At 34.5% G+C, this 17465-nt stretch overlaps 1 protein-coding gene across 1 annotated transcript in view; it reads left to right on the forward strand.

Moving 5' to 3' along the window:
• LOC128985557 (DNA damage-binding protein 1) overlaps window positions 1–16197 on the forward strand; it is a 154199-nt gene extending 138002 nt beyond the window's left edge. Inside the window, exons 16-18 of the mRNA XM_054405159.1 lie at window positions 3882–4051; window positions 8255–8481; window positions 15984–16197. Of these exons, the coding sequence (XP_054261134.1) occupies window positions 3882–4051; window positions 8255–8481; window positions 15984–16067 (481 nt within the window). The 3' untranslated portion in view covers window positions 16068–16197. The remainder of the gene's footprint in view (window positions 1–3881; window positions 4052–8254; window positions 8482–15983) is intronic.
• The last annotated feature ends 1268 nt before the right edge of the window (window positions 16198–17465 follow it).

The following is a 17465-nucleotide window of genomic DNA, read 5'->3' on the forward strand; positions in this document are numbered from 1 at the left end:
TAATTATGACAAAACACGAAGTAACTAAAAGCAAGTTTTGTTGGTGTAGTAAGGGTTGCAGGAGGTCTACTTTACACTGAATCGACGTTCACTTTTATTGCTTTTGATCTTCCGGCACTGTTGACTCAGCGAAACTGAACTTGTATTTTACCGTATTTCGTTATATTAAAACTGCTGTTGCATTAGGTCAAATTCCCAATAAGTCAATTGCTTTAACATAGACCACGTTTTTAGCTTGGACTGTACTATTTGACTTACTGGGACTTTTGATCTACAGACACTGCAAACATTGCAGTTTTTGACCTAGCGGCACAGGTATAAATTATTTGATCTTCCGGGACTGTTGACTTTCAGCAACATTCCCTAATATAAATAAGAATTTTTTTTATCTCCATCGTACTTGTAATAACGAGCCAGCAAAAAAAAGACGTGAGATCACTAAAATTATTACAACTCTAAAAGTTGTTGCGTTATTGCCTGCCTGTATAGCCTTCATCTCTGGTGACGCAATGCCCGCCCACATCTTAGACCTTCCGGGAATTAGACCTTCAGCAACTCTCGTTTTATAATAATTTATTTACAAAATATACATTGTATGCCCAAGGTCTAATCCTGCAAGGTCTAAAACAGTATCAGTGGATGAGTTTTTTGCATTGACTGTACTCTTAGACCTTCCGGGACTTAGACCTTCAACATACTGCCAGATTAGACCCTCAGCAACAAGTACAAACTGCAAAATGTGTGTCGAAGGTCTAATTAGACCTTCCGGGACTTAGACCTTCAGCAACACTCCCATTTGAAACGCAGAAAAAATATCAAATATAACTGTAACTAGCCAAGACTGTTATATTAGTAAATGTAATAATATAGTTGTGTATGATATAATACACTTTAGTGCACAGTAATAACTGTTTTATAAGTTTTATTTGAGTTGGAAAAGAAAACATCATTTTTGTCGTAAAGGAAAATAAGTTATTCAAAGCTGTATATATTTTTTTACTTTATTATATTACAATAAAAGGTACAAATATTAAAAGTATATATATTTCTAAACAAGAAAATATACCTATATATATATATATAAATAATAAATAAAAAGGTTCCATAAGTATTTTAGACGAGAGACACACTGTTCAGCAAGTAGGCGGTCAAGGTCAATTGGCATGTCACTTGGTCTTGAGCGTTTCATTGTCACTAAAAAGCAAGCGACATTATTTCATAATCAAACATTTTACCACAAATACTAATCATTTTCCATAATTTACTAGGAAACCTTTGTGTTTTATTGTTACACATGTATTGTTTTATGGATAAAAATCATAATCACATCACTCAACAAAACAACACATTTGTAACCATAAAACACAAATATTCATGAATAATACCCCCGTCGCAGCAAACCTGCATACTAAGCGAATTTTGATTTACCCGGCTTGATTTCTACTAAAATATTCCCTATAAATGTTCAGATTTATTTCCTATTTAAATAACATTAATTTTAGTGAGTAGTTAGGTTTGCTGCTACGGGGAAGATGTTGAGGTGTGTTTTTTCAACTGAAATATTGATAGCTTAGTATGAAATAAATAGGGATGGACGAGATTGAATTTTTAGTTCGAGACGAGACGAGACGAGATTTTTTATTTCTCATAAAATTTTGAGACGAGATCGAGACGAGATTTCTCTTCTCATACACAACGGGAAATGCACGTTCGAAATTTTTACCTGATTTTGTAACATTGTTAGATGACTGTTTAAATACTAAAATAATGATAATAGGCAAGAATATTTACAATCTTTCATTAAATAACATCAGCATAACATTTTTTTATTAATGACGCCTAACTTATTAAAAATGCCTACGATTAGGAAACATGGTGATATCAGTTAGGATAGAGTTCAACTTATCCTAAAATAAAATAAATCATAAAATAAAAGCAATATTAATTTTTATAAAATAGTTACTTGTTTTGACTTTTTTTATAGTAATAAAACATTCCTCACACTGCTTACACTTAACAAAACTTCTCAAATGTTATTAAAGTAATATTATTAAAATAATGAAAGTAATATTTACATTAAAAGAATTAAAGTAATATTTACATTAAAAGAATTAATTAAATAAGAACGCCTTTGAAAAGAAAACGCAATCACAACACGCTCCTGTATTGCAGGTATTGCATTGACTTTCTGCAGGCGTTTTTAATTTTTTTTTTTTTTTTTTTTTTTATTCTCGTCTCGATAAAAATCTCGGCCAAAAAGTAATCTCGTCTTGTGTAACGAGATTGAAAATTTCCCGAAAATTTCCCGAAATTTCGAGACTTGACCATCCCTAGAAATAAACCAAATTGCCAAATTTGATTAAAATATATCCATAAACAAGCAAACTAGAACAGTTTATTTATTCTCCATAAGAATAACATGGGAATTTTAAATTTATAATTTTTTAAATTTTCTCCGTAGTCAATGAACATTCAAAAACACTTCAATATACTAAATTATTTGTTTTTTTAAGCTCTTCAAAATGGTCTAGAGAGAAATTTAGAAATTTAAAGTTTTTTAGGGTCAAAAATGAGAAAAACCCATTTTTACCCCATAAAACCCCCCATAAACCCCTGATCCCATGGTCTGATTATGCTGGTTCGCGAACTCGTTCGAATAAATGTAGGTTTACACGTTTGTACCAAATTTAATCAAAATCGGATCAATTTTGCTCGAGTTATTGCGCTAACGGACACATATATAAATATATATATATATATAAATATATATGTATATATATATATGAATTTGAACGGATGGTGTTTTTGGCCTCAGGGGACCTCAAAACGAAAAAGTAAATCGGTCCCGGGTCTAGGTCTTACCATGAGACCTACGGTAATAGCTTATTCCCTATATGGGAAATTCGCTAAAAAGTACGTACATTTACAGCTCGTTTGCAAGACTCACGACACGTGAATGCAGCACAACAGTAATGGCGACTGTCACCAAAGAAACAGCTAATTTGTCAACAACACCAGTGTATTTCAAATTGTGCGTCTTTATTTCTGGCTACATATCAATTTAAATTGTATCACGCTAACACAATCCTTAACTGATTTATTAGTCATTGCCTATATGACGATTTTCGTCATTTCAAATGTCAGCTGATTTCTAAATATTATTTCCCAAATTCTCTGACATTATAATCATCACTTGGTTCTTAATACGAAAATAAACTCCAGAACAAAATCTTACAATTGGGACCAACCACAACTGGAACCGGTTTCATGCAAGATTATCGGCACTACGATTTATTGAACATGAGTAATGAATTGACGCGCAAACTCAAAATCGTCTCGTGCCTAATAAATTTTAATTTGAATTGTAACGAACTGTTGAACTGTTAAGACTACAAGATGCGTTTATATATGAAAATGAAAGTTTGGAATCTCATCTTTCAAATGGTATAAAAATTATTTGGTTTTGGAATAATTTAAAATGAGTTATAAGCTGTTTATAAAAACGTGACACTATATGACAATTCTTGTCATATGGGCATTTTGGAAGCACAGACATTTGACGAGAATCGTCATATTGCTAGTCGTAGGGTTAAAACAAACAAAAAATTCTTTGTTTCGAGTGAATTAAAATCTCGTCCTTTACCAAACTAAAAGTAAAACCCCGTCCATCTTTAAATAAATTATTATTTATTCGTGTTTTTTCTCAAGTGGTAAATATAGAGTATGTCCTGTTTAACTTGAACATTGACTGTAATGAGAAAATCCTCATTCCATCATTCTCATTGTATAATAGAATACGCCTATGTCTACTGATAAAAGTAATAATATGTGCTGTAATTAAAACAAATAATGAGCTAGCTACTCTAATGCTGATGTTGTAGCTCATCCACTAGTGATGAAGAAAGACAGCAGATGCAGGAGGTGGGTCATTTCCACCTTGGAGACATGGTGAATGTGTTTAGACATGGCTCACTGGTGATGCACCACATTGGAGAGACGTCTACTCCTACACAGGGATGTGTGCTTTATGGGACTGTCAGCGGAGCTATTGGTAATTATTGTGTATTAAAAAGACTACAATGATTCTGTCAGCTCTAATGGTTTTGATGGGGCGTCACCCGTCAATTTAAATTTTAATGCATTTTTACACATAAGATTCAGGGTATACACCAACTGCTAAGACCAGTGAGAAACTTTGAGAGTCCTTGGAGGCTAGAGGCCATCTTGGATAATTTCAAACAGCTGCTGAAGAGTTATTTATCGTCCAAAAATATTTTTTCATATACCAAAGTGATAATAATTTAAAAATATATTATACTGTGGGATTAGAAAATGTTCTTTGAAATTTTGTATTGTTCTCCAAGGGAGTTAATGGAAGCTAGCGGCCATCTTCGGTTTGTCCGCCATAAGAGCAATGTTAATTCCGGTTAATGCAACAAGACGTAAACATATTACTTAGGGGTGTGCGAATACCACTTTTTCTTTTCGAATCAAATAGAGAGAATTTCGAGTCAAATTCGAATTTTTTCGAATCGAATACTTTCTTTCGAATAGTGAACATTTTTTAACCGAATACTAACCCTCAAATGATGAAGACTTGAAATCAATGTCAAGTAAACTTATTATTACCTTATTACCATGTCTTCATCTTTTACCCAATAAGGGATTGATGGCGTCAGAATTTCAATATATACAAAAATACATTTAAAAACAACTGAATTCGAGTAGATACAAACATAAATATTTACAAAAACTTTGGCATGTGGATATGCGGTTTAGTCAGACAATTCAGGAAAACTATCCTCAAAAAAATCCTTTAGTGAGTAGTACGCTCTTGACTTAAGGAGAGAGACGAGCTTCTTCATGAAAAGTTTACGCCCAAGACGCTTGATCGAGTGAGGCAGCTTATTAAAAATTTGAATTGCCACTGTATTATAGCTCCTTTGCGATCTTGCAAGCCTAACCCTAGGCACATCCAGTAGCTCGTGCTGCCTTGTTTGGTGGTTGTGAAATGCTGAACGGAGTTGGAGATTGTCGTAATTGTCATATACCAGTAGTGAGCAAGCCAGGATATAATGGCTGTAGACTGTGAGAATTCCCAATCTTGCGAAGATCTTACAGTGGGCAATGCGGTCACTAAAAGTAATGAGTCTTACAGCACGTTTTTGCAGCACTAAAATGTCCTCAACATCCGCAGCATGACCCCATAGCAATCGGCCGTAGCTCACATGGCAGTGGAACATAGCATGGTAGATGTTCAGCAGGTATGGCTGAGTGATGAAATTTTGTAGCTTGAGCAGCAGGCAACATACCCTAAAAAGTTTGCTACTAACTTTGCTGATGTGATCGTTCCACGCCAACTTCCTATCCAGATGAAATCCAAGGAGCTTTACTGGCTCATCCCGTGGGGCATTTCTTGCCAGACTGCAGACACAGTGCCATTCTGGACCAGTGCCAACTCTCAATAACTTAATTACTAAAACTGTTGGTATATATTTTTTTTCAGAATAAGTGTAGATTGTAAATGTATCTTTCGTTTATTTAATTTACTTAGGCCTAGTTTAATTCAATAGGTAACTGAACTTAGATACCTAATAGGTAAAGGTACAAACCTGAACCAAGTTTTATTAGTCAAAGTTATAAAGCACTACCAATAAAAAATTTTGTAAAACACATTCAACCAATTGGGTAGTGATAATCACCTGTGATTTGATTATAACCACATAAAAACGCACATTGTTTTCTTTTACTAAGTAGGGATTTAGGCCTACAACTTACTGTCAGCCCTAAGTTTATGTTTTAGAACATAATCTTTAAAAAGGTAACTTATGCCTAAAATAAGTAAAACTTGTTGTCATAACTTAACATAGCCTAATCTCATGACTTGGGCTTAGGCTACTGGACAACTAGGTTTGAAGGTACAAGAACCTAGACCCTATTTTTAACCATTTACAATACCTAGTTTCAATCTTCAATTGAAATAATAAAGCCCCTTTTAGCCTAAATGTAGGCTAACTTAAACTTAGGCATTTTTAGAATGAGTTTATTAAGTTACATAGGAAATGTATAATTATTAACTCTTAACCTACTTTTAAGGACCTTCTACACGTGTTGCATTCTGCAACAGAGTCCTTTTTGACAAAAAAATCCCAAATTAAACTCCTTTACTTATTTTTTAATTCTTGTGATGATGTTGAAGGCACATTTAGGCCTAAATCGGCTTCTTCATCTGAATCCATCTTGTGTCATTCAACTAAACTTAAATGAAGCCTAGGGCTACAACTTTTAGGCAATATCCAACTATATAAAAGCAACTGTTGTCAAGATATACAAAAATTTTGACTAGCCTAAGTTTAGCTGAAATTCTTAGCGCAGACGTGCCAAACAAACTGTCTCTAAACTCCAACCTCAAAACTTCTTGTCTTGTAACACAGCTTGCGCTAAAGCAAATGCAATAGAAAAAAGAAAGAACAGAAATTGTTGTCTGCTAGAGAAGCAGAAGAATAGAAGCAGACTTATGGCAAGTGCGAATTACGTTTTACTCTGGGATCACGACAAATCTATCTAGCAGACAACATTGTATATATCATATTTCAAGTTTATAAAGGTGACGGTGCGCGTTTTGTTACCATGTATAACTCAGTATAATTTGTTCCAGTATCTTATTCGCCATCACATTTTCAGTTTTACTTCGCTTGAAATAGACACATCTATGTCGTATGCTAGATTTATGTAGGTCTACCGTGATCCCAGAACAAAACGGAACTTGAACCCGATCGCCATCGCCAAGAACAATAAAAAGGCGGATGAATGCTAACGTAGTGTTTTGCAGCACATAATGAGTTTAATAATGTTGAAAAATAATAAAATAAAATATCTAAGTGAGTTTTAATTAAATATTGTATTGCATTTTTATTTAATCGGAAGCAGCTTAACAGTTTTTATTTATTTTCAAACAAAGTTAGAACGGAACTATTTTACAGACCTTGTTTATTTGGCTAATGGCGGAGGACATTATTTCATCGGAAACTCACGACACGATTACACAATAGTTGAAAATGAAACGTTGTCATTTGATAGTCGATAGAAACTGATTACTATTCGTATTTTAGCCCGATGGTAATTTTTTATTAATTACTTGAAACACTTGTTTGCTCAACTTGATGTGTTTTATGTTTTCCAAAGCTCCAACTAATTATGTGACCAGATGCGAAGTATTCGAAATGTCCGAACTATTCGACCACCGTCAGACTATTCAAAAAATTGAATACTCGCAGATAGAACGAATCGAATCGAATAGTAGTTTTACTATTATATTGCATTATATTGCTTTATATTGTATTAATGGACATTAATGTGATAAAATGCATATTACATCATCAAAATACAATTAGCATTGTAGCAATCATCATATGTTAAGGCATTAACTTTAGTTCAGTTTTAAAAAGTGGAATGTTTAGAATCACAGCTAACTCAAACTTTTACTCAAACAAAAGAATTGCCAAACACTGGGAAGAACCAATAAATCACAGTTAAGAACAGAACAATAGAGAAAGTCTAGTAAGCTACTGCTAGTCATATAAGCAACTGCCACATGTTTCAAATTAATAGATAAAAACATTAGATAACTCATAAAAGTATAAAATCTTGGTAATTGAAAATAGATAATATAATAACACAACAAATAAAATAAAGATAACAATTACATAAAACGTTGCTTATTCTTTCTCCTTGTTCTTCTATTCTTTCATAGGGTTTTCTTCATCCACACATTCAACAAGTTGCCATAGTTACTAATGACCCAACCACAGGCTACTAAAGTTTCCATGGTTACTAATTAATCCTCTAAACACAGGCTAATAAAATTGTCATGGTTACTAATTAGCCAGACATAGTAAGCCCTCAGCAAACAGACGTGTAAGGAGCAGATGATTGTCAGTACAAGGGATAATTTGACCTTGAACCTATCATTGATATTTCTTTGTTATTCTTCAATTTTATTTTTGTCTAATGAACTGTGATGTTTCAAATCAATAATGTGGGAAATGTATATAAATGATGGGCAGAAATAGTTTAATATAAAACACATTACACTAAAGAAACACCATTTTTTTTTTACAAAAGTGGTTTTATAAAAAAATTTTATAAACAATGTTGATGATATCATTATGGAGGAACAACTAATTCAGAGCTGTCTGTTTCAATGAAGAGTTTACATTTTTTATGTAATGAAGAATTTTGTACATTTTTTCAGGTCTAGTGACACAAATCAAAAGTGAGCTGTTCGACTTTTTGTATGAATTGCAAGACCGATTGACACAAACTATCAAGCCAGTTGGGAAGATAGAGCACGGGTTTTGGCGGTCTTTCAACACAGAAGTTAAGACAGAACCTAGCGAAGGGTTTATAGATGGAGATCTCATCGAAAGTTTTCTTGATCTCTCACATAAAGACATGCAAGAAGTAGCCACAGGCCTCCAGGTTAGTCTTACTCCTGCTGCATAATTTATTTATTTTTTACTTCTATTTTTTATCCAACTGAAAAAATATTTGTAACCTTCTGTTTTAATTTCATCCTAGGCCTTTAGTTGGAGCAAATATCTTATCTTACTAATATCATAAATGTGAAATTTGTGTGTTTTTTTTTTAAGTTCAATCACGCAATAACTACTGGTCAGATTGGGCTGAAATTTGCCATGATGGTAGCTCACATTCTCGATTAACATATAGACCTATTTTTATCTCAAAAATCCTTTCGGGCTCCACCCCAGTGACTCTGGAGTTTTCCAATGTAACCTTAAGCTACAATTATACTACGACGCTGTTGTCCCGGATGCTAACAGGGCATTTAATCAAATGGGGGCGATTGGACTAGGGATGATAGCGTCGGATGCTAAAAAAACCACCGGACTCTCGAATTGGTGCCTCCCGGCTGCAAAGCTGAAATTCGAGCGTCCGGTGACTTTGTCTCTCTTGGGATGCACAAAATCTGTTGTGGGGCATTGGTTTGAATACGGTGCATTATACTAGGCTGCTAATATCCGAGACGCTCTCTTTCAAACTGCTTTTATCAAATTTGGAATTTTTTAGGGGTGTGCGAATAGTGATTTGTCCTTGAAACACCCTTGCCTCTGAAACAATAAACCCTTACACCCGCGTTGCTGTTTTGACAACAGGTTTATGAATGTGTTCTCTATTTTTCATTTTCCAGAATTAACTATCAATTATTATTATTTGCAAGTTACAAATAGGAAACTACATCACATTATGGTATTCGATGACCCATGTATTATCAACAATTAATAATTCATTACTTATTTTGATAATAAAAAGCATTTATTACAGCATGCAGCACTTATTGATATATACCGTATATAATCATCAAAGTAACTGTTACTTTATACAAAATAAAATAGGTATAAAATTGTGTGGCCTGTCAAACTTTATAAACAAAAATTTTATTTTATAAAATACAGATAGTAAATAGGGGTTGGTTTAAAGGAAATAAAATACAAAACAGATTAATTAATTATTTTGATAAACAATACAAAGGTTATGGGATTGATTGAACTAAAATAACCACAGGGAAACGTATAAGTAGAAAACTCATCAACCACAATCTGTTTAATCAGTACATCGTTAGAGAGAGGGAGGGGGAGAGAGAGAAAGAGAAATAGCAGATAGGGGCGTTTGATAAGGAATCTGAAAAAGTAAACAAACAAAGAAACAAGGAACAATGACGCGACACTCGTTTACAGCCTTATTGTGTCGCCCACTACCACCTGTGTACCACGTGTGTGGCACACGTGACCACTTTTTGTTCCTTCCTTATCTTTCATCATCCGTCCCAAAATGGAATTCCTGAAATAGTTTGTTGGTACAATCTCCCATCCCACACAAGGCGCAGTGCTCAGTGCGCACTGTAGGTTGTCACGGCAACCGTGTGTTGTCATAGCGACGAGCTAATCACGCACTCGCACTGCGTTGTAGATTACTATACGAATAGCTGTGTTAGAAAGACAACGCGATGGGTGGTAGTTTGTCTCTTTCGTATCTCCTCAAAATTACGTTCGATAATCATTGCGTCTTGACTGAGCCGAGGTTCGTGCTTATCAAACCTCGAATGCATGAACAACGTAGAATTGTGATAACTTTGTTTTCAATTACGACACAAATTAAGTGTTTTTTTTAGTTTTGACTTAGTATTAAAAGCTCGGCTCGAACTTCGAGCTTTTTCAAAATGCCCCGAGCCGAGCCGAATAATGAAAAGCTCGAAGATTCGAGTACTCGCACACCCCTACATTTTTTATTTTATACTAAGATCAAGATATTGATATTTTACTAAAAACACACTTTATTAGAACCCCTGAAGCAGCATATATATACAAATATATTTTGGTTAAACCTAATGGTATTTAAATAGATATGTACAAAAAGGGACAAAACATTAAAATAAAATAACATTCCGAAGTTGGGATGCTAGCGTTCCGGACACCAGCATCCCATCCGCCAGCCTCCTAGTATAATCGTAGCCTTAGGAGTATTCCTATTTAAAAGGAATTCAATAATTTGATCAGCTGTTCTAACTAAACAAGTTGGTTCTATGATATTCAATAGCATTAAAAAGTTATAAGGTTTACCATCAGGGTGCAGCACTATTTGTTGAGCGGAGCGAGCGAAGCTCTTTGGGATCAACTTCAATGCAAACAATATAACACCATCACTCAATAACGGCTGAACACATTTCAGCCAAACTTAACAAGATTACTTGGAATAATAGTGAGATGGTTTGTAAACAAACAAATTTCAATTAGATAATGCTAATGCAATTTAAAACAAACTTTAAATTTCCAATTTTTAACATTAGGCATGGGACTAAAGTAGTTATGACAGTTTTATGAATTAACCAGAAAAATGTAAACTAGAGAAACATCAGGCATTTCTAAACTTTCTAGACTTTTCTTTTAAAAGTTTTTAAACCATTCCTACGATCTTTATAAAATACCTTTAAAACATTTTTAAGGCGCGGAATTCACTGCAAATTGAAATGAAATGAAATGAAATGAAATGAAATGAAATGAAAATCGTCTTTATTCTTGAGCGTTTTTCATATTACAACATATGTTTTTCAAAACAACTCACGTCAACATAAATAAATAATATAAAACAAAAGCAACTCTCAAATCTTAAGTTAGGCTAATTAAAAATTAAAATATGTTCTCTATTCCTAATTATTTTACCATTCTTCAAACCATTTGTTATATATTTTTTAAATGACTTTTCACTGTCCAACACCCCTGGCTCAGTCCTGGATGACAATTTATTCCAGATTTTAGGGGCAAAATAAGAAAACCCACAACGGTCGGACTCACAGCGCACACGGGGCATCTCCAGCATGTCATCCTGCCGTGTGCATCGGGATCGCATCTCAGAGCGAGCTCTCAGTCTTACCTTCAGGTACTGAGGTCTCTCCTCTGACAGTACCCTCCGGATGATGCAGGAAGTGCGTAAAAGGCACAGGTCAGCCATAGGCAATAAGCCAAGAGATGTGAGGTCTGATGAAATTCGATCAAATTTTCGCAGATCGCAGACGTACCTGACGCACATGTTTTGCACCCTCTGCATCCGACTCATGTCTCCCAGTGATATAACATTACCATACACCGGAAGACAGTAATCAAACACAGACAGTACAAGTGCCTGCACAAGCCGAAATTTGGTGGGTTTGGGGAACAAGTCACGATGCCTGTACAGCATTCTCAGACGACCTATTGCTCTCTGGCATGCGTAACTCACATGATCAGAAAAGGAGAGCTCAGGATCGAAATGAAGCCCAAGAAGCTTGGGAGCTTTACACTCTTTGAGCGGAATTCCGCCAAGGCATACTCCAGACAGGGGCTCGGACCGAACAACCCTGCTGACAGAAAAAGTCACCAATGAACATTTGTCTCTGTTCAGCTTGATGCCATGGGACATAGACCATGCAAAGACAGAATCCAAATCAGAATTGAAATCAGAGACTGCCTGATTTGCTGGGTCAGCGTCATGCTGAAAAGCCAGCTGAGCATCATCAGCGTATGAATACAACCGACAATGACGCAAATCTCTTCCCATAGATGCGGCAAACAAAGTAAACAGGACAGGTCCAAGACAGCTGCCCTGTGGGACTCCTTTGGACTTTTGCATGGGGGCGGAGATCTCAGATCCAACTTTGGTCTTTTGGCATCTTCCGTTCAAGTAGGAGTGAAACCACGACACTACCTGCTGGTCAAATCTGTAGTGATACATCATGGCCAACAGTAGATCGTGATCAATAGAGTCGAAGGCTTGCGAAAAATCCAGCATTGCCAGAGAAGTACACCTCTTTTCAGCTCTAGCTTTTATGACATCATCACAAAGCAGTAACAGAGCAGTTGAAGTACTGTACCCCCTACGAAAGCCAGATTGTGTTGCTGGAATTATTGACTCCAACTCCAGGAACTCAACCAACTGAGAGACAACAATAGTCTCCAAGACCTTGGAGAGGGCGGGTAACACAGAGATGGGGCGAAGATCGGCCAAAGAAGAGGGAGCACCAACTTTGGCCAGAGGAATGACAATGGCTTCCTTCCAGTCATCCGGAAACACCCCCGTAGCCAAAGAAACATTCAACAGGTGCGTGATGGCCTCAATACAGTACGGACTTACCATCTTTATCATGCTGATCGTTATCTCGTCAATGCCAACAGCCATAGAGGTGATCTTGTTTATGGCATCTTTTACTTCTCTTACTGTTACTGCTCTAAAAGAAAATGTGTTTTCTACACTCTGAGAAATGTTATTTAAGTAATAATCAAGAGTTTCAAAGTGAAATTGAGAGCCAGTTCCCATCATTGAAAAATGTTTATTAATTTCATCTGGATTACTAAGAAATGATGGGAGTTCAGCATTTTTTGCCTTAATTGCCCCACTCATCTTAATTTTTTTCCAAAAATCCTTTGAATTTGAGCATTTTGCTAATTCTCTCTGGAAATAATTTCGTTTGGCTCTTCTAATAGCACTGTTTAGAGCATTTCTAGCTCTACAGTATTGATCTTTGTCCATGTCATTTCTAGAAATCATTAGCTTTTTCTTCCAAAAGTTCTTTTGCTTTGTGAGATATATAATATTTTGGTTTCTCCACGGTGCTTTCTTTCTAGTAACCCTTTTTGTTACTAATGGGGCATTTCGATTAAACATTTCTAAAATAGCAGTGGTTATGAAGTTTAATATATTGTTTACATCACTCATTTTTTGGACTGTGTTCCATTTAACCTGGGAAGCACACTCAATCATATTCTCTATATTAAAATTTGAAAAGTCTCTGTAAGTGATATATTTTGCCTTTTCAGTGGTTCTGTAATGCTTAACGGGTATGTCACAAAAAGTCAATTTATGGTCAGAGACTCGGACACCACGCTTATCATAAATTATAACGTAAATTGCGAAAATATACGGATCTACTTTCTCAATGCGCGGAGCATATCGCAGTGACTACTTACTCTTGGGCACATATTTGTGTTGCCAGCTGATAAGAAATAAGGATTTAATAAGCGATATATCGAACCGCATCAAAATCGATATTTAATCCAATAATACCTCACAGGTTATATGTTGAACTACAGCGATGGTACAGTAAGTTATTACACTTATTAATAAAACGCAGATTGAACACTGTGATCTAATTTAGTCATGTGGGGAAGGTAAGTCGGGGTTTATGAGTATTCGTGACTACATTAAGTGTTTTGAAGTATAAGGTTAGATTAGGAAGGTAAATAGTAGGTTATAGGTAGGTGATCGGATTGTTTATTTTTGTTGCACTATATTATATTTTATCTTTTAAATAGTTGGTTAAACGGGGAAACGATTTCAAAAATGCTTGCATATGGTCTTAACAAACCATCTACAGTATTCTAGCAAATTACAACATACTGACCAAAAGAAAAGAACATTTGGATTTGGACCTTTGGCCATAGCAAAACTAACATATAATTTATGAAATGTGAAAAGTATTATCTCATTTAATACTGTTCTGTAAAATTAATAATTGTTCGGCAAATCCTCATTTTAATGGCTCGGCTGAAAATAGAATCTGCATTTTGTGAAACAGTAATTTGGTTACAATTCAGTAATTTCAAATGTTGATAACAGTAGCCTATCGTATATAAATACTGTTATTTGATTGCCAAGCCACGGACTATACATATGTCCAGTTACAACCATAATAATAAGTTAATAATTAATTACCTAGGCTTATAGAAGTCCACTTTTAACCAAGGTATGGATAATTGTCTCGGCCTGTTCAGAAGTAGGCTACTAATTTCTAATTATATAGCCTATTGAATAATTGTTTGTAGTTTATTAGAAATGTATTTGATTTATTCTTGCTATAACTCATTAATAAGATGTAGTAAAAAAACTAAATTTCAATTATTATAATTTTAATCGTTAAAACAAGAATTAGTTTGACTTTTTTACATTTAGTTACTTATACAAATATCAAATCATGTTTGTTCCACTCAACTGGCTTTCACCTCTCTGAAAGCAATCCTAGTTTATATTGCATTTATGAAATCAGCTAATTTGAAACAAGCAGCAACAAAAAGCTGTGATACACAATGATAACTGTCAAAGTAGAATATTTAACACTAACAGTTATATTTATGTTTTTAACTTAATAAAAAAATGTATGATATTGTGTGAATGTTTGATGGTTTACTTTTTTATATTGTTTAGGTGCAGTGGTAGGACATTATGGCTATTGCAGATGTGTTATACTATAGCATACCGTTAATTTAAAGAATACATTTTCTCAAACCCCTCCATTTTTCCTCCCCCATTGCAAACATAAAGCACGAGTATAACACTGCCAACGAGTAATACTTATACGCCAACTCCGTACGAAAGACAGGTACTCTGTTAGTTGTTTCTATAAAACAGGCAAACAATTGAATCACATTTCACATTTCGTATACCATTCCTACCATTAATCCAGGTAACAGGAATCGACCCAGCCTACAATAGTGGGTAGGGAAGGGGTACCAAATTCAGATTATCTTTATATTAGGTACTTTTAATCCTGAAGCTATGTTAAGTCTACTTATAATTCAATTCAATTAGTGTATTTACGGCATAAATGATTTATTCTGTACTCCTCGACTAAATTATCTGTCTGGGCATCATTAGAAACAATTGATATTCTTGTACAAGATGATTCATGAATGTTAAAGCTTAAAATTAAATTACCCATACAAATACCATCATGGGAAAACTTCATTGAAAATAAAACGTTATGAAAATGTGAACAGCTGCATCATGGCCTGTACAACCTATATTCTTAACTAGCAGTTACCCGGCGCACTTTTCTGCGCTACAAACTATTATTTTAAATGGTAATTTGTTCTTTACGAAAAATAATAAAAATGTATACGAAAAACAAAAATAGAATATTTATTTTACTTAATTGCCAGTGGATAAAAAATGTTTTTTTGTTTTTTTCATTAGGTGTATAAATGAAAGTCTTATTACTATCTGTCGAGCGGTTTCATAGTCCATAGGGTACATACATACATACTTACTCCTTTATAGATATAGATTATCTTAAATAGGCCTACCTGTTGCATAACAGACGTGTTTAAATTTATATTTAAATCGTTAGCCAAAAATTTACTTGTCCTACCACTGATATCTGCAAGGACCTAAACTGGAAACCACAAATAGATGTTGTGACTCCTGTGACACAACACTCAAGTTAGTGTTTTGTTTAGACATCAGCCATGAGGGATGACTCATCCATCCCCCTGTCAGATTATTGAATACCAACTGTAAATAAATTGGATATCAGATAATATGTAAAAGGCGAAAACCCAATTTATGTTTTGAATACCTGAGTTTAATTGAATGTTATTTAATATGAAAAAGAATTGATTTTAGTTTGTTTTTTAACTTGTTTCTCTGATGTGTAGATTGATAATGGCTCAGGAATGAAGCAAGATGCTACAGTCGATGATTTGATCAAGATTGTTGAAGACCTAACCAGGATACACTAGACATAAGAGTGTTCGTATTAATTATTTTATCTCTTGTACATAAACTGTGATGTACAAAACGTGTAAGACTTCAAATATGAAGATTTATTTTGTTCTCCAAAACTTAGTAATAAACTTGTTTGTATAGTAACTTTAGAATGTTTATTTGTTCTCTGCTTCTCTTAATAAAACACTTTTCATCATACTGCAGCGAAAACCGTTTAAGCAAATTTCCCATATAGGGAATTAGCTATTACTGTACGTCTCATGGTACCCAGGACCAATTCACTTTTTCGTTTTGATGCCCCCAGAGGCCAAAAACACTGTCCGTCCAAATTCATATATATATTAGTGATGATCGGATCCAGATATTGGACTACGGGATCCGACGGATCTGAGCTAGAACCGACGCCTGATCGGAAAAAAAAATAGGATCTTGGGCTGGATACTTTTTAATACTTTTCGATGAAATGGCGACCGGTTTTAATGGATCCGATTTTTTTTATACTATTAACACAAAATGTCTAGATATGTGCGAGTATTTGAGATTTTGAGTTCGAGTAGAGTACGGCCTTGAAACTCAAGCTTGACTTTGAACTCTCCAGTTTCGAGCCAGTTTGGTTTAAAATTGTTAAAAATCAATATTTGTTAAAATGTAACTTGTGTTTACATAAAATGATGGATAATTTGTATTACTGTAGGTTATACAGTAATACAAATATTTCTACAGTGTGGAAATAAGCAAGAGGTAGTTGTCCTAATCTATTTTATAGCTGTCACAACAGAATAGGTCAACTCAAGGTAACCCAGCAGTCCCTATCCCGCCCATGTTAAAAAGGCAGTTTTTAGGTACACATAACTTTTACAAATCAACTTTTACCTATCAACTTGAAATTTTTGTACTAAGTTTAATACATCATTACCAACAATAATAGGAAGTAAACAAAGTTTTTGAGCAAAATTAATTTTTTTGTATGATTTTTAAAATTTTATAAATTATTTTGTAATTTTTTTACATATAATATTTGTTTAATTCAAAAATTTATGGTTGTCATGGAAACTGATTCCTATTATTGTTTCTTATATTGTTTCAAAATTGAGGAACACACACACCAATTTTTATTGAAATTGGATTATAATTGAGGAAGAAAAGTGTACCTGACTAAACACCAATTGACTTTCGGAAAACGAAAAAAGTACCCCCTGTCCACGGGTAGTAGTAGGACCCGGGAATGTTGCTGAAAGTCAACAGTCCCGGAAGATCAAATAATTTATACCTGTGCCGCTAGGTCAAAAATTACAATGTTTGCAGTGTCTGTGGATCAAAAATCACAGTAAGTCAAATAGTACAGTCCGAGCTAAAAACGTGGTCTATGTTAAAGCAATTGACTTATTGGGAATTTGACCTAATGCAACAGC

The sequence above is a fragment of the Macrosteles quadrilineatus genome, unplaced genomic scaffold (genome assembly GCF_028750875.1).
Source record: "Macrosteles quadrilineatus isolate MER2022 unplaced genomic scaffold, UCM_ALF_1.0 Scaffold_1__1_contigs__length_201487025, whole genome shotgun sequence".
Classification (NCBI taxonomy): domain Eukaryota; kingdom Metazoa; phylum Arthropoda; class Insecta; order Hemiptera; family Cicadellidae; genus Macrosteles; species Macrosteles quadrilineatus.